Consider the following 22,607-nt stretch of genomic DNA (forward strand, 5'->3'; position numbering starts at 1 on the left):
CCTCTTCATTGAAGTTATTTCTTTCATAGCGCTTTTAGGAGAATTAGAAATATGAAAAGTAGTAGTTTGAAAGTGTGCATGTCAACGCAGCAGCTCAGCTGATGAACTCGTTGATTAGATAAATACTGATTTGTATATACTTGTTGAAGATTTATGTATTAAATATTCATTCCAGTGTAAAAAAATAAAACTCTCCTGCTGAGGGATTGTGTGATCCACTTATGTCTCCTTGAAACATTTTCAACGTTAGGAAGTAGGTGGTTTACACACCGAAATGTTATATTTTGATGTAATTAATGTGTCTGTGTTATCCCATGAGGGATGGGTCATTTAAATGTCCGGACACGAAAATAAAATAATTCCTTCAAAAAATAATTCATTCATTCATTCATTCATTCATTCATTCATTATTTCAGGACCAGACATTAAAGAATTGTTGAAAACAGCAGAGAGGGATTTGATCATGTTAAAAGAATGGTTTGATACCAATAAATTATCATTAAATGAAAGTAAAACGAAATTTATGGTGTTCGGTGGTGCTAGAACTAATTGTGAAATTAAATTGAATCTAAGTGGAGTTGAAATTGAAAGAGTATATGAAACTAAATTTTTGGGAGTAATTATAGATCATAAACTTTGTTGGAAGCCACATATACATTATATTAAGCAGAAATTGTCTAAATCTATTGGTATAATTTACAAAACAAGGGATCTGTTGGATAAAAAATGTCTGCACATACTGTATTTCTCTCTTATCATGCCATACATGTCATATTGTGTGGAGGTTTGGGGGAATACGTATAGAACTTATATAGACCCTATAGTTAAACTTCAGAAAAGAGCTGTAAGAATAATAAATAAAGTTTCTTATCGTGACACTACTAATAAATTATTTGTAGAGTCATGCATATTAAAATTCATAGATATTGTATATTTAAAAACATTAGAAATTTTGTTTTGAGTTAAGAATAATAGCCTTCCTGCTTGTTTTCAGCATTTCTTTAAATTAAGAGAAACAAATTATAATTTAAGAAGGCTGTGGGTCTTTGAAAGATGTCGTGTGAGGACTAATGTTAAATATAGATGTGTTTCATTTTTGGGAGTCAAATTATGGAATCCACTTAGTGATGAAGTGAAACTGTGTAAATCTCTGTTGAATTTTAAAAAAATATTGAAAAGTAAAATAATTAAGGATTACAATGCTAAATGATTGGAGTATAATTTGGTTAAGCAGAACAATTTAAAGGGGAATTTCTCTTTTTGTTTCTTTTCATATTGCAGATAATCTGGGTTTTCTGTTGGAAAGTACAGGGTAGGCAAATATAAGCTTTGGCTTCAGCCTATTCCTTTTTCGGTTACAGAGTTTATTATTATTTTTTGTGTGAAACTGATGAGTGTAAACTTGTATGAAAGTGTTTTGTCATTTACACACACACAGTTTGAATTGCAAATAATGTAATGTGACCGAAATAAACAATTCATTCATTTTAAAAATAATGTTCAAAGCAAAAAATAGATCGTTACCAGAACAGTTGCAAAATTTGTTCAGATTGGAGGATGAAGACAACAGACTTAAACATGATTTCAAACATACTTTTGCAAGGCTAAACATAAAACAAAGGTGTATTTCTGTTACAGGTGTAAAATTATGGCATGGACAAAGCAAAGAACTGAGAGGTTGCACAAGTTTGTATCAACTTAAGAAAATATTTAAAAAAGAGAAGATAAGTGCCTACAAAAAAGAAGAAGGGGAAAGAGAAAAAGAATAGATAGAAGAGTGGTATTTTTTGTTTGTTTTCATGTTATAAATATGTGATAGATAGATTGGTGTTCAGTAAGTCAACGTAATTGTATTAACAGAGAGGGGCAGGTATCATAAGTTTTCTTCTTCCTGCTCCTTTTCTTTCATGGTGATAATGTGTACTTCATGAAATATTGTACAACATTATTGAGAATATATACCTCAGACTGCGATCAGATCTCAAGATTTAGGTCGATTGCTGTTATTGTTTTGGTTGGCTCCGTGCCGGTTTCGTGCTTTGTTTGTGGTTTTTTGTTGCAGATTTCCAGTGCTTGACGTGTGTTCCTGCTTCCTGGATTGGCAGTGGATGTCGTCACCCCCCCCAAAAAAAAAAAAAAAAAAAAAAAAATCACTGGGTTTGTATGTGTATATTTATGTATGTGGCTGAAATGAAATAGAGTAACGAGGCTGTTTTTAAAATGTAAGGAGTAAAAAGTACAGATAATTGCGTGAAAATGTAAGGCGTAAAAGTAAAAAGTCGTCTGAAAAATAATTACTCCAGTGAAGTATAGATAACCAAAATTTCTACTTAAGTAAGGTAACAAAGTATTTGTACTTAGTTACTTGACACCTCTGGACTTTGCTGCACTTATTGAAATACTGTCTTATCTTCGCCTACTATGTGGTGTACTGTGTTACTGTGGCTAGATTGTCTTCCTCTGCTGGGAGTTGCTTGGGACAAAAGTGTCTGTTAAATGTGGTGTAAATAGAAAGAGACTGAAAAAAGTACAGTTTGTTAGTGAAGAGTTGCTAAGAGCAGGTTGTTTCTGTATAAAAAGAGCATGGACGTTGGTCCGCGGTTAATGAAACTACACCTGATCAAACCACAAGACTTCTGAAACAAAATCCAGCTGACAGATGAGACCAACGTGACGTTTGACTTTAAAACCCACCGCCATGTTTGGTAAAAACCAGAGGTGTCAAGTAACAAAGTACAAATACTTCGTTACCTTACTTAAGTAGAAATTTTGGTTATCTATACTTCACCCTGTTTTCTTACATCTGACTCGACGCTAAGATGTGATAGGATAACTGCTTTAGTCCTTCATCTTGAGATTTACACATGTTTCAGTTTTGTAAATGGGTGGTTTTGAATAATTGAAGATTACTAGATTATAACTTTGCTACTGGCAGAGGAACATAAACGCAGAGGTGTCAAGTAACGAAGTACAAATACTTACTATACTGGAGTAATTATTTTTCAGACGACTTTTTACTTTTACTCCTTACATTTTCACGCAATTATCTGTACTTTTTACTCCTTACATTTTAAAAACAGCCTCGTTACTCTTTTTCATTTCGGCCTTTAAAAAAAACTATCCAGTTAAATTGCGCCACCCGGATAAGGTGAATTTGGTAGTGGTTGTGGCACAGATGTTCTTGTCCAGTTTTGTTCTTACATCCGTTCCCTCAGATTCCTGCAACTAAACTTGGATGTACATTCCAATAAAGGTTAGGATAAATGATAACATGCCTCTGAAGTTTGACTTTTTGCACCATTACAATACTTATAGGCAACTAGTCATCATATCTGCTGCTCTCTGAAACACATGTTAATGCTCAATAGTACACATATATGGTTCTTTAATATATTTGCATTATACTAAGATGCATTCATTTTCAATGGCTTTGTCCTTAATGGCTTTTTTCCCCCTTACATTACTTTTACTTTTATACTTTAACTGGTTTTGAAACCAGTACTTTTATACTTTTACTTGAGTAAAAAACTTGAGTTGATACTTCAACTTCTACTTCTACGGAGTATTTTTAAACTCTAGTATCTATACTTCTACCTGAGTAATGAATGTGAATACTTTTGACACCTCTGGTAAAAACCAACTACATTGGACAACTTCCACTCGCTGAGCGGACCGTGAACTTCTGGGTAATGTGACGTCATCTGTCTGAAAGGGAAAACTTGGATGAAACTGCATTATGTAAGAAGACACTGAGCAAAAACACACCAGCAAATCAACATCAGTATAGCTGAAAAATAAAACAATGAAGAGTTTAGAATAGCATAGTCAAAGTTCACGTTATTAAAACGTTGTGGTGGCACCTAAAGAGAGATCCCGTCAAAGCCTAATTATAATGCTTTCTCATACTTGTAGTTTATAAAAAATCAACTACCGGTACTCATGCCACTCATCCCACTCATTAACACACCACAAGGGGAAAACGACTTTTAAAGGGAAAGAAAAGGAAACTTAAATGTACAAGTTTCAGTGTAACCTGCAAAGGTCCAAAAATTTGGAATGAGCTTGGTAGTGCTATAAAAGAGTCTGGATCTCTCTCAATTTAAAAAAAAGACTAAAACAAAAATTGTTATTAAATTATGTCTCTTATTACATTTTTTATGTACCAATACCTGATGTATTATTTTTATAAGAATATATTTGTATCTAGGAAATCTGAGGAGGTTTCAGGGTTTTATTGTGTTTTTTTTTCTTATTTAGGTTATAAGGTTATTATACTGTATGTATATGTATTATATGTGTAATTTATAGTTGTTTTGCTGTGTGACTGGGCCCCTATTCATAAGTTACAGTAGCTTCTGGGGAGTCCCATTTTACAAACCTCAATTGATTATTATCTGTATTTGTGTTTTTTTTTTATTATTTGTAAAATAAACTCTAAACTTAAACTTAACTACTCAAAACCAAAAAGAAAGTAAAAGATATGAATAGATAAAAGGACGTTGGAAACCAGGGGAGGAGCAAATGAACAGTGTCCACGAGCAGACTGGGATGGTGCCAGAGATGAAAACAGGACAAAACCGGCTTGTTTCGGTTTCAGAGATGAGAGGACACACACACACACACACACACACACACACACACACACACACACACACACACACACACACACACACACACACACACACACACACACACACACACACACACACACACACACACACACACACACACACACATTCACTTTTAACATTTAACCAACAGCTATGCCAGTGCGTTATATATTTTTGACCTCATCTAAATCTGTGCAGCACCGCTGTGCAAAGAAAAAAAAGACTGAGTCAAGATAAAGACAGAGAGTAGAAAACAAACTGGAAAGGTCTGACTGAGCTCCAGCTGCAGCTCCTGAAGGAGTTTTAACCAACATTTAGAGACATTAGGCCCAGGTCAGTTTGTCCAAAAGATGAGTAACGGGCAGACAATCATCAGTTACAGCTGTATTTTAATGTCTGCTTGGTCACATGTAACTTTTAGGACTTTCAATTCATTGGGTCAGAGATACATGTGAAGAATGGCATGAATAATAATATTCATCTTCTGGATGCTCCTCTTATATTTTCTTAAAGCTTCACTTTCTCCCAAAGAGCTGTATTTTTATCAGAAGAGCGAGGCAAAAGCCTAGAAATCCTTTCTTTTCAGTCAAACCTTTTGAAAAAATGTTTGGGCAAAGAAAAAAAGGTGACGTGCTCAGTAAAAACTATTCTATATGACATATTTATCTACAACCAGTACTGGAGTTGAGGGGGGATGAGGGGGGATGGCATCCCCCCTGAAATAAAAACGGTCCAAATCATCCCCCCTGTAAAACTGCCATCCCCCCTTTCCATCCCTTATGTCAATGAATGTGGTTTTACTGCTATTTCAACATTTAGTGTCATCACCAGAAAAATAACACCAGAAAAATAACTTATTTGACAATTTTCACCCGTTTCAAGTAAATTTTCACTTGAAATAAGTAGGAAAATCTGCCAGTGGGTGAAAATTATTGTTTTTTCCAGTGATGAGTCTCGTTTTAAGTGTAATGAGATTTTTTTACTAAAATGAGACATTTTAACTAGAAATAAGACAAATATTCTTGTTAAGATTTAGAGTTTTTGCAGTGATCCATTTTACTTTTCCTGTGAAGGACAGAGGCATATTGATAAGTTCAGAAAACTGTTTTTATTTTTGTGTTTTGATGTATTTGATGTAAGCCCAGTGGATATTTAAAGCTTACAGAAGGCTGCATTTAACTGCTGCTATGTCATTCCTCCAGTATTTCTGCAGGTGTTTTGGTCAGTACTATTATTTGTAATATATTATATTATTTGTAATCACCATCCCCCCTGATTTTTTTTGTACAACTCGAGTACTGTCTACAACTGTCCATGGGTTGATCTCAAACTGAGACTGATGCTAAGGGTCAGTCTCATGTTTACTCAAATACCCTATCGGTCAGTCATTAACCAGTGAGCCTCACGCTCAAACTCTCCAACACCACTTTAGGTATTTTGAGTCCTGTTCAGATGTCACAGAGTAAGGCGCTTTTAAAACTCTTCCTCTTGCACTGTTTTTTTTTTGTCTTGTACTTGCATTTTATATTCTTCTACTAAGGGGAGCGGTGTGTTGATGGAGGTGGTGGAGGTGGTGGAGGTGGTGATGTTCCCTGCTTGTCTGACAGCATGATTGTGCAGCACCTTGTCAAAACTTTTGAGACTTGATGTAGAGGTGGAGTATGGACAAAAAAGGATGACTAATGTACTAACCGATCCACAGCAATGGCACTAACGAAAATAATGGAAGAAATAACAACAGCATTTGATAACAAAAAATATACAATTGGGGTTTTTATCGATTTAAAAAAGGCGTTTGATACAATAAATCATGACATTTTAATTTCAAAACTACATGATTATGGTGTGAGAGGAATTGTTTTGGATTGGTTAAGTAGTTATTTACAAAACAGAAAACAATATGTTCAGCTGGAGGGTTCTAAATCTGAATGTCTGAGGACAGTATGTGGAGTCCCACAAAGATCCGTTTTGGGACCTAAACTTTTTATTTTATACATTAATGATATTTGTGAAGTTTCAAAGACTCTACAGTTTGTTTTATTTGCAGATGATACAAAATTTTTTTGTTCTGGGGATGATTTGGGGCTTATCGCTGAAAATATCACCAATGAAATGGTTAAACTTAAAAGTTGGTTTGATAAAAATAAGCTTTTGTTAAATCTGAAAAAAACAAAATGTATGGTTTTTACAAATCGAAAAAAGGATGAAATTGCACTTTCATTTGCAGGAGAGAGCATTGAGAGTGTCTGTGTTTAGGTTTTTGGGTATTATTTTAGACGACAAGCTGACATGGAAAAACCATATAGCATATGTAAAAGCCAAGGTGGCGAAGAGTATATATATTTTGAATAAGGTTAAGTTTATTTTGAATACTAACGCACTAAGAACTCTGTATTGTACACTTATCTTGCCATATCTAAATTATTGTGTGGAAGTGTGGGGTAATACCTATGTAAGTAACATCTCTCCTCTGTTTATGCTACAGAAAAGAGCAGTGAGAGTCATTCACAGGGTCAGCTTCAGAGAACCATCAAACAGATTATTTATTTCGGCAGGTTTATTGAAAATATTGGATATAGTTGAGCTTCAAACTTTAAATATAATGTTTAAAGCAAAAAAAAGATCATTACCAGAACAGTTACAAAATTTGTTCAAATTGGAGGATGAGGAAAACAGACTTAAACTTGATTTCAAACATACTTTTGCAAGGCTCAACATAAAACAAATGTGTATTTCTGTTCCAGGTGTAAAATTATGGCATGGACAAAGCAAGGAACTGAAAAGTTGCACTAGTTTGTATCAGCTTAAGAAAATTAAAAAAAAAAGAAAAGATAAGTGCCTGCAAAAAAGAAGAAGGAGAAAGAGAAAAAAATAGATAGAAGAGTGGTATTTTTGTTTGTTTTCTCGTTATAGATATGTGTATAGATAGATTGGTGTTCAGTAAGTCAACGTAATGGTATTAACAGAGAGGGGCAGGTATCATACGTTTTCTTCTTCCTGCTCCTTTTCTTTCATGGTGATAATGTGTACTTCATGGAATTTTGTACAACATTATTAAGAATTACGACGGAGTATTAGGGCCAAACAAAAAAACAAAAAAAGGAAATTACGAGAATAAAGTCATAATGTAATGAGAATAAAGTCGTAAAATTACGAGAATAAAGTCGTAAAATTACGAGAATAAAGTCGTAATATATTATAAATATATAAATATAACTTCACAAGATGCTCAATATTCCTCATTTTAACACAGGGAGAAGAAGCTCTTCCTGTTAGAGTTCTCATAAATTTTATTCTCATAATATTACGACTTTATTCTCGCAACATTACGACTTTATTCTCGTAATGTTACGACTTTATTCTTGTAATTTTATGACTTTATTCTCGTAATATTACGACTTTATTCTCATAATATTACGACTTTATTCTATTATGACTTTATTCTCATTATATTATGACTTTATTCTCGTAATTTCCAATTTTTTTTGTCTTAGTTTGGCCCTCATACTCCGTCGTAAAGAATATATACCATGAATGGAATAAATGAAATTAAATGAAAAAATTTAATATCTGTCCTGTTAAATGTCTTATTTTACTCTCTGATGACCGAGTTATCTTGGCTTCTTCTCTTGATGTGTCTCCAACAGGTTCCAACCTGAGACGACTCCAACTCTTCTAAATACTCTCATTGAACTGTTTCTGATGTAGTTGCCTCAGATCACAAACATACGCACAAAAATAAGACTTGTACAAACAATCATTTGGACTCCAGGTAGAAGTTGAAAAATATATTTATAATTAGGATCCCTGGGATGATGTTGTGCTCTCGTTTACGTCCATCACTCCCCGGCATCTTACCGCTGAGGCTTCTGGGTACTACAGCCTCCAGGGCGATAGCAGTCAAGCAACCTGAAGTTCTGTCAGGGACCTTAGCCTTTGAGGATCCCGACGCCTTCAGGGTGAAGAGTCTGGGCGAGCTGCTTCGTGCTCTGGGGGTCTTCCGCCTTTGCTCCATCCCTGTGTTGGTCAACAACTGTGGAAAGGTGAGAATCCAATTCAAGACCTTGTTGTGTCGTTATCAGAGGTGGGTAGAGTAGACAAAAATTGTACTCAAGTAAAAGTACTGTTACTTCAGAATAATATGACTCAAGTAGAAGTAAAAAGTAGTCATCCAAATAATTACTTGAGTAAAAGTAAAAAAGTACTTGGTGAAAAAACTACTCAAGTATTGAGTAACTGTTGAGTAACGTCTGATTTATTTTTTTTAACACAACCATTCTAACAGACAAAAGTACAAAATAATCATCTTCAGGCAAATTAAATCAATAAAATAAATTTAAATTAATAAAAAAATGCTTAAATTAAAATAATCTTAAAGTAAATTCAAGTACTTTAATAAATAATAAAATAAATAAAAGAATAAAAGAATTAAAAAAAAAATTAAGCACAAGTAGCACAACATTTCAAGCCTTTGTACTTTTCTTTTTTAACCAGGCTCCGCAAGCAGAACTGTGTTTGAGTCTGTGTATATTTGACAAAAGATGCAAAAACAAAATTTTTTCCCAAAGAATCACTCAGTGATGTCATGAGATTGACACGTACGTGGATAAAAGGGATAAAAGAAAAGTAACAGCTCAACGTAGCCTAATGTAGCGGAGTAAGAGAAACAGTTTCTTCTTCACAAATAAAGTAAAAGTAAAAAGTATAGTGATCCAAAACTACTCCTAAAAGTACAAAATTTCCCAAAACTTACTCAAGTAAATGTAACGGAGTAAATGTAACTCGTTACTACCCACCTCTGGTCGTTATGATGTTTTAATGATTCATCTTGAGCACTCCTCACCGTTTCAGTCTGTTTCACATTCTTCTTCTCAGCTGATGTCTCTAACACGCAAAGTGTTGGGAAGGCGAGGCTTCTCGCTGCTGCTGAAGCCCACGGTTTACGCTCAGTTTGTAGCTGGAGAGACTGAGGTGGAGATCTCTCAGTCCATGGGGAAGATGAGTTTCCTAGGACTGAGGCCGATGCTGGCTGTCCCTATAGAGGAAGACCTCGGAGAGAGTACTGGGTAGGGCTCAGATTCATTCATCCTTCACTTTATTTTAACTTATAAAATACACAGAGGGTTCTCCAGCTGTCCTCAAAGAGTCTTCCTTAGATTCATACATAGTCTCCTTTTCCAAAGTTAAACATGTTTGCAACTAAAATCTTCTGTCTGTAATCCTCTACTAAGGTCTATCTTTTGTAGTCATATGAAACTAGGTCATACGTTGGAGGAATATTTTAACCCTTGTGCTGTCTTCAGGTCTAGGAAGGAGGAAGGGAGGAAAGAAGGAAGGAAGGAAGGAAGGAAGAAAGAAAAGGAAGGGAGAAAAGAAGGAAGGGAGAAAAGAAGGAAGGAAGGGAGAAAAGAGAGGAGGAAAGAAGGAAAGAAGGGAGAAAATAAGGGAGGAAAGAAGGAAGGAAGGGGAAAAAAGAAAGAAGGAAGGAAGGAAGGGAGAAAAGAAGGAAGGAATGGAGAAAAGAAGAAAGGAAGGTAGAAAAGAAGGAAGGAAGGAAAGAGGGAAGGGAGGAAAGAAGGAAGGGAGGAAGGAAAGAAGGAAGGAAAGAAGGAAGGAAGGGAGAAAAGAAGGAAGGGAGGTAAGAAGGAAGGAAGGAAGGAAGGAGGGAGAAAAAGAAGGAAGGAAGGAAGGAAGGAAGGAAAGAAGGAAGGAAGGGAGGAGGGAAGGAAGGAAAGAAGGAAGAAGGGAGAAAAGAAGGAAGGAAGGGAGAAAGAAAAGGAAGGGAGAAAAGAAGGAAGGAAGGGAGGAAAGAAGGAAAGAAGGGAGAAAAGAAGGGAGGAAGGAAAGAAGGAAGGGAGAAAAGAAGGAAGGAAGGAAAGAAGGAAGGGAGGAAAGAAGGAAGGAATGGAGGAAAGAAGGAAGGAAGGAAGGAAGGGAGAAAAGAAGGAAGGAAGGAAAGAAGGAAGGGAGGAAAGAAGGAAGGAATGGAGGAAAGAAGGAAGGAAGGAAGGAAGGAAGGAAGGGAGAAAAGAAGGAAGGAAAGAAGGGAGGAAAGAAAGAAGGAAGGGAGAAAAGAAGGAAGGAAGGAAAGAAGGAAGGGGAAAAAAGAAGGAAGGAAGGAAGGAAGGAAGGAAGGAAGGAAGGAAGGGAGGAAAGAAGGAAGGGAGGAAAGGAGGAAGGAAGGGAGAAAGGAAGGAAGGAAGGAAGGAAGGAAGGAAGGAAGGAAGGAAGGAAGGAAGGAAGGAAGGAAAGAAGGAAGGAAGGAAGGGAGAAAGGAAGGAAATAATATACGAGGGAAGAAAAGAAAGAAGGAAGGAAGGGAGGAAAGAAGGAAGGAAATGAGAAAGGAGGAAGGGAGAAGGAAGAAGAGAGCAGGAGGAAAGAAGGACAGGAGAATTAGGTCATTTTGACCCAAAGACAGTACAAGGGTTAAAAGTAATACTACTTTGGCAAATTTGATGTTTAAAGCCAGCGTTCTCGGTCCTGAGGGCCACTGTCCTACATGTGTTACATACTGTACATGCAGGATAGTATGTCGACATATATCTATGCGCCCTCTGCACCACACCATAATCCAAATGCTAATAAAAAAAATTATACAATTAAAAAATGAAAACTTCTACAAAAAAAAAGAAACAGAAAAATAAATAAAATGACCCAATTTATTTGTGGACATAAAATATTGATTGTTAAAGGAACAACTGGGGGATGTTTTTGATTAAAATATTTATTTTAAGAAACACTTTACAATTGAAACACAGGAATGTTGCCCTCTATAGGCAAAAACAGAAAAAAAAGAAAAGGGGGGGTTCATGTTAGGTCACAATATGGCCAGACTGGAATCAAAATCAGGTTTAGTTTTCTTCAACACACATTTCTCTCAACGTGACTGTGTCACAGTTAGAGGGTTGTTCAAGCCTAAAGTCCCTCCCTGACAGAGGTGTCAAGTAACAAAGTACAAATACTTCGTTACCTTACTTAAGTAGAAACTTTGGTTATCTATACTTCACTGGAGTAATTATTTTTCAGACGACTTTTTACTTTTACTCCTTACATTTTCACGCAATTATCTGTACTTTTTACTCCTTACATTTTAAAAACAGCCTCGTTACTCTATTTCATTTTGGCCTTTAAAAAAAAACTATCCAGTTAAATTGCTCCATCTGGATAGAGTGAATTTGGTTGTGGTTGTTTCAGATGTTCTTGTCCAGTTTTGTTCTTACATCACATCCGTTCCCTCAGATTCCTGCAACTAAACTTGGATGTACATTCCAATAAAGGTTAGTATAAATGATAACATGCCTCTGAAGTTTGACTTTTTTCACCATTACAATACTTATAGGCAACTAGTCATCATATCTCCTGCTCTCTGAAACACATGTTAATGCTCAATAGTACACATATATGGTTCTTTAATATATTTGCATTATACTAAGATGCATTCATTTTCAATGGCTTTTGTCCTTAATGGCTTTTTTATACTTTAAGTAGTTTTGAAACCAGTACTTTTATACTTTTACTCGAGAGATAAAACTTGAGATGATACTTCAACTTCTACAGGAGTATTTTTAAACTCTAGTATCTATACTTCTACCTGAGTAATGAATGTGAATACTTTTGACACCTCTGCTCCCTGACCTCACGTTGCAGAGAGAAAAGATATGAGGAGAACATGGAGACCATGCTGGAATGTGTGCGGATGTCCCACTGCAACGCTTGGAGCAAAGACCCGATGGTGCAGCTGAAGATCACGGCCCTGCTCAGCCCAGAGCTGTGTGTAAGGCTCCCCCCTCCAGCACAGCGTTCATGAGGATGAATCTGTCAAAAATTCACTCTCTCTCTTCTCTTCTCCACCCAGGGGTGTTTGATAACGGATATTTCATTCAATGAAATGTATCAATTTGTTTGGTTGGCTGTCTGAATATTTAAGTTTCTGGGACTCAGACAAGCATATTGAATGTTAATGCATGTTGGGGGGGAAAACAAGATAAGAATATACACATTTATATTTGCTGTGTCAACAGTCGCTCCAGTTCTGATTGCTCAGTCCCAATTCCCCCTTCACCTGCCCAAATTTTCTCAAGATATCGCTACGTTTTGACCTATTGATGAACTTGTGTACTACTAGAATATACACTTTTGTTAAAGGTGAAACTTACAACCCTCATTGCCCAGCAACCGTACGATCTGAGTCTTCTGGTGAGGGCGCTGGATGGAGAAGTAAGTCCACAAAGCAGTAAATATAATCCATATCATCCTTCACATTTTCACATTTGTGATGATTGTGATGTTAAGTTACTTACCTGAAACTGTCACTTTCAGCCGATCACCTTCAGCGGCTTAGATGAAAAGGACACAGCCCATCTCCTGTGTGGTTTGAGAAGACTCAACAAAGTAGCAACGGTATGAACACAGATCAGGGAACGGAGTGGCCTAGTGGTTGGGGCTTTGGGCTCATGATCCGAAGGTCGTTGATTCGAACTGGCGTCACTTTGTGCATCCTTGGGAAAGATGCTCGGCTTTCCTCACTCCACCCAGGTGTATGAATGGGAACAGGATAGGACGCTAGTCTAGGGTTGCCACCCGTCCCGTAAAATACGGAATTGTCCATTATTTGAGAAAAAAATGTTGCGTCCCGTATTGAACTAATACGGGACGCAATACCGTATTTTCATTAACTTTTACACCATATTCTGGTTGAATTATTAAAATAAGTTAACTTTTACACCATATTCTAGTTGAATTATTGAAATAAATTAACTTTTACACCATATTCTAGTTGAATTATTGAAATAAATTAACTTTTACACCATATTCTAGTTGAATTATTGAAATAAGTTAACTTTTACACCATATTCTAGTTGAATTATTGAAATAAATTAACTTTTACACCATATTCTAGTTGAATTATTGAAATAAATTAACTTTTACACCATATTCTAGTTGAATTATTGAAATAAATTAACTTTTACACCATATTCTTCACCTGTAGGCTATATTACATCTTGGCTGATGTGGACATACAGTAGCATAGGAGGCTATTTCAGTTACTAGTATGGTTGTCTGTACAGTCATGCAAGTTCAATGCTATTAAAGCACTTTAAACTTTAAATCAAAGCATTTTGTTTTTTCATATAAAATAAACACATTTTTATTCAGTTTAGAAGTTTTGGGGCTTTTTTTTTGGCTCCTGCGCTGCTGAAATCGGGGCGTCCCTTATTTCTATTTCTATTACCACCTGTTCGTCTGCGCTACAGAAACCAGAGATAAACAACGGCTCTATGGGCCACAAAACTCAAAAAAGGACATGCAATGGGTGCAGCTTTGTATTTCAAACACTGAATTCAGTCAATATCTCATACAAGATCACTAAGACAAAAACAAACCAAACCACGACACAGGTGATACTTACACAAGTGATCACACTTGGTTGTTGCATGAACTGCTGCCAAACAGCCTCTCTCTAAAATACAGTTAAAGGCAAGGCCTGGCTGACTTTTCTTTTGTTCTCTTTACTTGATGAGTGCAACCTAACTGGGAAAAGAAATCAGAAATCAAAAGTCAGACTGGTTGTTATGTCTCTGCAGAACAAATACATAGTTGATTTGAGAAAATTCTCTTTAAAGAAACTTCAGTTTACATTTTAGAAAACTATTAATGACAAGGAGCTTTTGACTTTCGTTGTCAGAGGCTGCTGTGTTGGTTTCATGTTTGAATCATTGCCTCTGGTTGTGTTACGTTTCTCAGAGTTGCTCATCAGGAACCTGCTGAGTCTGCCTTTCTTCTTCACTTCTTTAAAGCAGGCAACCCTGCATACACAAATAGCTCAATTAAAAGTTGTCTCTTCATGTTAAGGTTCTTGAAACCCTTGTTTAAGATTCAGAAAAGGCCAGATTAACTACAGCAGCCTTAAAGGTAACAGATGATTTTATCCAATCATCTTATATGGCTTACAAAACTGTGATTAAATACATGCATCAGTGCAATACTTACACATTTTGAATCAAATCTACCATGGACCACTGAGGTTCATCACAAACATGTAAATGTTTCGGTTCAATGCTCTGCATCCTCACATAGACTCAAACTTTGACGTATTCCCATCCATGATGTTATTCTTCACCTGCTTGCGGACTCATCTACAGGTGCTTTTACCTGTCCCCTACAGTATACCTAAACTAAAATGGGGAACAAGGCAAACATCTTAACCTTCTGTTCAGAATCAGTTGAAAAATCCTCTGAAGGGTCAGCCTTACTAAACAAATTTAATTCATTTTTTTTAACAAATAGTGAAACAATTTTATAATATATTTTAAAAAATGCAAACAGTTATTTTGAAAAAAAAGTAATTTTAATAATTCAAACATGTATTCATTAAATTAAAAAAAAATCCTCAGCATATTTCTATTCCCTTTATTTCCCGAAAAAAATCCCCAGTATAATCAATCTAATACTGTATATGCTTTTCTTTATTTTGCATATATGCATTAAAATTTTATTGCATACAAGATTTCTCTTAACATTTTTCTTTTTATTTAAGTAATAATGTAAATGATAAATGAAAAAAAAACAACGTTTTATCGACTTTCACAGGCGAGTGAAAAAAAAGTCAGACTCCTGGTTGATGCAGAGTACACCTACATGAACCCCGGCCTTTCTCTTGTTACCATGGCGATGATGAAGAAGTTCAACAAGGACGGTGTCTGGATCTGGAACACGTATCAGTGTTATTTGAAGGCAATTATCTACATTTTATTGTATTTTTATAAACATGTATCAGAGCGTATTTATCTTTACCATTTACCTGTTAATGAGAGGAAGAAATCACACGCTTCTCTGTCTGCGTGTCGGTGTCACCCAGGAGTCCCGGTCTCTCCTGCTGGGAGCTCTACGTCTGTCCGAGAGCGAAGGTTTCTGTCTGGGAGTTAAGCTCGTACGAGGAGCCTACATGGACAAAGAGAGAAGACTGGCGGAGGAGGAGGCTCGTGAGGACCCCGTCCACCAGAGCTGGGAGGACACAAATGACAGGTACAACCAGTACTGGAGTTGAGGGGGGATGAGGGGGGATGGCATCCCCCCCTGAAATAAAAACGGTCCAAATCATCCCCCCTGAAATAAAAACGGTCCAAATCATCCCCCCTGTAAAACTGCCACCCCCCCTTTCCATCCCTTATGTCATTTCATCAATGAATGTGGTTTTACTGCTATTTCAACATTTAGAGTCATCACCAGAAAAATAACACCAGAAAAATAACTTATTTGACAATTTTCACCTGTTTCAAGTAAATTTTCACTTGAAATAAATAGGAAAAATCTGCCAATGGGACAAAATTTATCTTCTAATTACAAGCAATACAATCTTGTTCCACATGCAGATTTTTCTACTTATTTTAAGTGAAAATCTACTTGAAACAGGTGAAAATTGTTGTTTTTTCCAGTGATGAGTCTTGTTTTAAGTGTAATGAGATTTTTTTACTAAAATGAGACATTTTAACTAGAAATAAGACATTATTATATACAATATTCTTGTTAAGATTTAGAGTTTTTGCAGTGATCCATTTTACTTATCCTGTGAAGGACAAAGTCATATTGATAAGTTCAGAAAACTGTTTTTAATTGTTGTGTTTTGATGTATTTGATGTAAGCCCAGTGGATATTTAAAGCTTACAGAAGGCTGCATTTAACTGCTGCTATGTCATTCCTGCAGTATTTCTGCAGGTGTTTTGGTCAGTGCTATTATTTGTAATATATTATATTATTTGTAATCAGCACAAATTATCTGTCCCCATATGATAAAATCCACCATCCCCCCTGATTTCTTTTTACAACTCGAGTACTGGGTACAACACACCTGTCATTAATCACATCCTATCAGATTCATCTGGGTTCACCTTCAGATTGGATAATACTTTAATAATCCCCAAAGGGAAATTATATTGTTGCAGTTTAAATTAAAGTTCATCATGATTGCATTGGGCTTTGTTGCCTGGCAACAGCTGTCACATGCAGCATTAGTGGACCTCTCTCAGAGAACAGCAGGGATGGAAACACAGAGCCAACACTTCAGCATCCCGGGTGCAGAGGTGCTTGTTCACTGTCACATATTAAAAATTGAACCATCTGTTGTTAACTATATGAAGTGTCTTGTCCATCTAGATCAGGGGTGTCAAACTCATTTTGCTTGGCGGGCCGGATTTGACCAATTTTTTTCTTGCGGGCCGCACGCTGAAAATAACAAAAACGGTGCGAAAAATCTTTTTTCTAATTCTTTATTTTTTACTATTGTTATCTAATCCAATATCAGCTTAGTTAATTTTAAAGGAAATATGCACTTTGTTTACACTCTAATTATGTAAAATATATTTCTTCAGGATCTTTTCTTGAAATTTCTCGTTTTTTTTTTTTTTCAAATTATGTAAGATACTTTTAATATCATTTTACAAAGATAAACAGAAACAAGTATGTTTTTTTTAATATTTCGCTTTTTTATAGGAAATTTAATTAAAAGCTAAATCTTTCTTATTACATCCGAGAGTGTTTCTTTGTTATTTAGAGATTTTTCCAGTACAATTAAGTGTATTTATTTTTAAAAATTGCCGTGGATATTTACGCCAGTGTGCCGAAAAAATCAGCACTTCTCTTTTAACTGTTTTACTTTGTCACTATCCTCGTATTCAAAACTGAAATTCTCAGAATAAATATCTTCTATCATCTTTTTTAGCAGTGAAATTTTTCCTGCGAAAATATATAATAGTAGTCAGTTAATAAAAATAAACGACAGTCTACAAAGAAATAAAATCAGCAAATGCATCCTAGAAAACTAAAAAAAATGTCGAAAACTGCTCTATTTGTGGAATAATGATGGATTTGTAGAAGAAATATATTATCGGATATGCTGCGATTCATGGCAATTATTTATGCCTTCCTTTTTAGTAAATTAACATTTCGTTTTTTTGCGTTGGAAACTTCTCACGGGCCGCATGAAAATCTCTCTCGGGCCGAACACGGCCCGCGGGCCGAACATTTGACACTCCTGATCTAGATCTTCTTAAATCCATGCAGAGTGATGCAGCAGTCTGGAGCATGCTCCTGCCGCCATCTCTCAAAAAACATGATGCTGCAGCCGTCTCCTGTCAGAGCTACAAGCTCATCCAGGGATCTCCAGGATGAAGGAGGAGGGACGAAATGCTCAAAACATCTTTCATTTTCACCTGCCCTACATCCTTCACCACTCCTATTCATCTCATCCAAAATAACGACAAAAAACACAATCATAGCTTAACTTATAAAAGCTTATATAAAATCAAATCATAGTCAAGCAGATCCAAAAGAAGACAATTTGATATAACTGTATCAAGTTGCTGTTATATTTCTACCTCTGAATCTAACATTTAAAACCCTTCATCCGGAGAAAAAACGGATTCAAAAGATTATTTGTACCTTAGCAAAGACACTTCTATTGAAAATATCTAATTTTCAACTAAACTACAACTGAGTAAACCATCTTCTGTAATCTTGGATTTGTTTTATTGGACTATCTCTCTTCACACTGTATATAAGTAACTTTCTATAAATGCTTGCTGATATCTTGGGAATGCAAGAGGCTCCTGTGAGGGTTCAAGCGATGTTCCTAATATAGTAAATCACTTGAGGTTTATTTGTCTCTTTATTTTTAATTTATTTTACATGCCCAGAGCTCATCTACGGAAGAGTATTAGGGCCACTTGAAAAAAATAAAAAAAATTCTGAGAAAAAAGTCAGAATTCTGACTTTAATCTCAGAATTCTGAGAAAAAAGTCAGAATTCTGACTTTAATCTCAGAATTCTGAGAAAAAAGTCAGAATTCTGACTTTAATCTCAGAATTCTGAGAAACTTTTTTTTTTTTTTAGTGGTTAGCACTGTTGCCTCACAGCAAGAAGGTTCCCGGTTCGACTCCCAGGCCCGGCAGGGGCCTTTCTGTGTGGAGTTTGCATGTTCTCCCCGTGCTTGCGTGGGTTCTCTCCGGGTACTCCGGCTTCCTCCCACAGTCCAAAAACATGCACGCTAGGTTAATTGGTGATTCTAAATTGCCCGTAGGTGTGAGTGTGAGTGTTGTTGTGAGCATGGTTTGTGTGTTTATATGTGGCCCTGTGATGGACTGGCGACCTGTCCAGGGTGTAACTCCTGCCTCTCACCTGTAATGAGCTGGGATAGGCTCCAGAAGACCCCCGTGACCCCGCAAGGGATAAAGCGGGTATAGATAATGGATGGATTCTGACTTTTTTCTCAGAATTCTGAGATTAAAGTGAGAATTCTGACTTTTTTCTCAGAATTCTGACTTTTTTCTCAGAATTATTATTATTTTTTTTTTAGTGGCCTAGAATTCTGACTTTTTTCTCAGAATTCTGAGATTAAAGTCAGAATTCTGAGAAAAAAGTCTGAAAAAAGTCAGAATTCTGACTTTTTTCTGAGAATTCTGAGATTAAAGTCAGAATTCTGACTTTTTTCTCAGAATTCTGAGATTAAAGTCAGAATTCTGACTTTTTTCTCAGAATTCTGACTTTTTTCTCAGAATTCTGAGATTAAAGTCAGAATTCTGACTTTTTTCTCAGAGTTCTGACTTTTTTCTCAGAATTCTTTTTATTTTTTTTAAGTGGCCCTAATACTCTTCCGTACTCATCAAATGACGGTTTCTTCAACAATTCAACTGCTCTCTATACATTTCAGACAACTGTAACCTGGCACTTTTGTTGTTGTCTTGTCTTTGCAGTTATAATGGCTCCCTGGATGAGATGCTGAAAGCTATTTCACAGAAACCAGAGAACTACAGGATCATAGTGGCCAGTCACAACGAGGAGTCGGTGAAACGAGCTGCCAAACGGTTAGAGCTAAAAGTGTCAGGCCTGTTTTTAACTATGCAAACTATGCAAAACAACAGCAAACACCAGATACATCTTTTTTTTCTTCTTTTCTTTTCTTTAAATCATGTATAAATGATTTAAAGAAAAGATGGTTTGAGTTTGGTCTTTTAAAACATGTTATTTATTATGGTGTATAACACCTCATCTTAGGCTGGATTTACCTGCACTGGAAAAACAGGACTAAGCCTAATACCCCTAAATCTAGTCAAATGATCTCATATTAGGCATGAAGAAATGTTGAAATAATAATAATTTTCTCTCTAGTCTGATCTTACTTTTGGGACTCATATCCCCATGTGACCAATTTACCATCAGTTCTATTAGTTTCACTATGTAATGGTGAAATTAGTTAGAGAACAGTAATAGCATGTAATATATAGTAACAAGCAATCATATATAATTATAAGCAGTATTAATATATAAAGCATCAGGTTTTTTGTTGCTGTTTACATTTTTGTACAGACCGATTTCTGGGTAGTGTAGTGCCGCACTATTTGCTGGAAAGAAAAAAAAGGCCAGACAGGGTTGTACTGCCTTCACTGCAAAAAATAAATCTAAGCGCATGTAAATATAACATATTTAAACCTGTGATATTAACAATTAAAAATGAAGTTTGTTGCTTTACATGAATACATCTAGTTTTGAACTAATCTGCATTTGTTCAAAAAACAAGACATTGTGCATTTTTTCCTTAACCAGCAGTATTTCTGTAAGGCAATCTTTTCATTTACACACAAACAACAAGCAATGATCTTGTTGTATTTACTTTTCCTTTAACAATTTTAACCTATTGGGCAGATTGACCAACGTTTAGATGAAACATGGTTTATTTGTTTAAGTAGAACACCACAGTAAAAAATATCTATCTATCTGTGTGGGTCAGTGCAATAATGTGGATATTTGTGCAATATGTTTAGTCGGGCTTTGCAATAATGTGTAGGTTTCTTTTTGTATAGGTTAGTGCAATAATGTGGACATTTGTGCAATATGATTAGTCGGGCTTTGCAATAATCTGTAGGTCAGTGCAATAATGTGGACATCCGTGCAATAAGTTCAGTCGGACTCTGCAATAAGTTTCTTCTTCTATTGTGTAATGGGTTTTCTGGGAGTGGGAACTGATTAATTTGCAAGTAAAGTCAACTTAATTTTGATAAATAAAGTAAACTTAACACAATTAAGTTGAATGTACTTGCAAAATGTATTATTTACATACAAAAAATTAAGTAGTTTATACAAAGACTAGTCTTTCTTGATCTACATAATAATCTCATGGAAAAAGTTGCCTTCATTTTTTAAAGTAGATCAAGCGCAATATTTGTACCAGTGTTGTGATGTGAGTATTGTGGATTTTATCTCCAGGATGGAAGAGCTGGATATAGACAGAGATGGAGGCTCCGTGTGTTTTGGGCAGCTTTTCGGGATGTGTGATCACGTCTCCCTCACACTGGGTGAGATGAACTGTCATTCTGCTGCTGTCTTTTCTTATTAAATGACAGCCTGACCTTACACACACACACGTCTGATGTAGCGACTGAACCTTTGTGTTATTAGATGAGAGAAACCCTCATCGCTCCAATTCAAATGATTTCCACAAAACTGATTGTCATCATCTTCCTCTTCACTCCAGCGAAGCAAGGCTACGCCGTATACAAGTCAGTGCCTTACGGCTCAGTGGACGACACACTCCCCTACCTGGTGCGCCGGGCTGAAGAGAATCGCACAGTGTTGCAGGGAATCCGCAAAGAGAGGGATCTATTGAGGAAAGAGCTCAAGCAGAGATTGGGACTGATTCTGAAGCGTGGCAGCTAATAACAGATCACCTGTGCAGGTGGACAGAGGACAAGGAACAACTCTGCACAAAAGATAGAAAAAAGAAGGCCACATGGGAACCGCTGATCTGATCTATGCGGCCTTACATTTATAAATATGTGCATTAAAAGCTAGCTATGACTGCCAGATGATGGTGAAGAATGTCCATACATCATGTTCATTACAGAAAGTGCTTTTCATCACTACTGTTGAGTAATCTTGAACCATGATTTCATTTCAAGTGACAAGAATTTATGATCTGCTGGTCTTGCAGGTTGTGTGAAGTCTGCACACCACATTTAAGCTTTTTTGTTGCTGTGAATTAAAACGTTTTGCTCTTTTACCGTTTATAATAATTAGCTGAAGTATTACTGATTGTATCTTCTGCTCTGGTGCATCAACAAACACAACTGTTCATTCTGAAAAACCAGTTCAGAAACCAGAAGCAACTGTTATTTCATGAAAGGATAAAAGGTGTTTATATCAAAGCTGAAAAGGTTTCATGGTTTAATTTTGACTTTAATTAAAACTGTGAAATATGCTGGCATAATTTATGATCCAGTTCCTTTATTATAGTAGTAATAATAGTATAATAGTTGTAAAGGTTGTTCTGCACCTTCCTTTAATTTCTGACAAACTATACTCTGAAGATACTCCTTAAAATAAATGTTATTGATCAAAAAGGCCCTTTATATTTTCAAATAAATGGCATTACAGCACGTTTGAAATGTATTTTGAAACTACGGATGTTGGCTGACTTCAGTCTTAGAAACCTGTTTTTTATTATTTTAGAAAGAAGAGTTTTCCTCCTTGGAACCTGCCTATGCAAACCATACTTGAGTATTTTTTTTCTAAATGTACTGTCACGAACCTTGAAGTTGAGTTGCCAGACAAGAGTATTGGCGACTCTGTTTTCCACTTTTAACTGCAAAAACAATGGGTGTCAAATTTCTAAAATAAACCTCACGTTCTCCCAGATCAGCAACTAGCAACAAAGGCTTTTCTAAGATTGTTGCTGATCTTTGTCCTCCTTGGCCCTGTGTTAACATACACATAAAAAAACTCTCCAAGCTTCTTATATAGTTAAGTGATTTCACCTGCTGATCATCAGTTACATGCTTTTAATTTAAAGCACGTAGCTGCTACTCACACTTCTCAATTCTTCTCAAATACCCTAGCCACTAGACAAAGAGACTAATTTTCTTGAAACAATGTTTAAAAAAAAACTTTTGTACAAATTCATTTTTTCAGGGTAAATTTAGGACCTAGTAAGGAAGGACTGAATAT

At 35.9% G+C, this 22,607-nt stretch overlaps 1 protein-coding gene across 2 annotated transcripts; it reads left to right on the forward strand.

Annotated features, from left to right (window-relative positions):
- The first annotated feature begins 6,002 nt into the window (after positions 1-6,002).
- prodh2 (proline dehydrogenase 2) lies at positions 6,003-21,980 on the forward strand. 2 transcript variants are annotated; one of them, XM_061708464.1, is made up of 11 exons: positions 6,003-6,072; positions 8,258-8,653; positions 9,486-9,676; positions 12,261-12,387; positions 12,759-12,830; positions 12,933-13,013; positions 15,204-15,347; positions 15,472-15,638; positions 19,361-19,471; positions 20,871-20,959; positions 21,139-21,980. In XM_061708464.1, exons 2-11 carry the CDS (start codon positions 8,423-8,425, stop codon positions 21,318-21,320), a joined length of 1,395 nt encoding a protein of 464 aa, XP_061564448.1. In that variant the 5' UTR covers positions 6,003-6,072; positions 8,258-8,422; the 3' UTR covers positions 21,321-21,980. The 2 variants fall into 2 exon arrangements, with proteins under 2 accessions (XP_061564448.1, XP_061564449.1); XM_061708465.1 differs by lacking the exons at positions 6,003-6,072; positions 19,361-19,471 and having other exon boundaries at positions 8,092-8,653.
- Positions 21,981-22,607: the final 627 nt, after the last annotated feature.

The sequence above is a fragment of the Cololabis saira genome, chromosome 19 (genome assembly GCF_033807715.1).
Source record: "Cololabis saira isolate AMF1-May2022 chromosome 19, fColSai1.1, whole genome shotgun sequence".
In the NCBI taxonomy this organism is placed as follows: domain Eukaryota; kingdom Metazoa; phylum Chordata; class Actinopteri; order Beloniformes; family Belonidae; genus Cololabis; species Cololabis saira.

Excerpts from the sequence above, each read along its gene's own strand:
- prodh2 (XM_061708464.1), top strand. The coding sequence starts at position 8,423 with ATGATGTTGTGCTCTCGTTTACGTCCATCACTCCCCGGCATCTTACCG. Across the intron at positions 12,388-12,758 it reads TGCTCAGCCCAGAGCTGTGT|GTGAAACTTACAACCCTCAT; the intron begins GTAAGGCTCCCC and ends CTTTTGTTAAAG. Across the intron at positions 15,348-15,471 it reads CGTATCAGTGTTATTTGAAG|GAGTCCCGGTCTCTCCTGCT; the intron begins GCAATTATCTAC and ends GGTGTCACCCAG.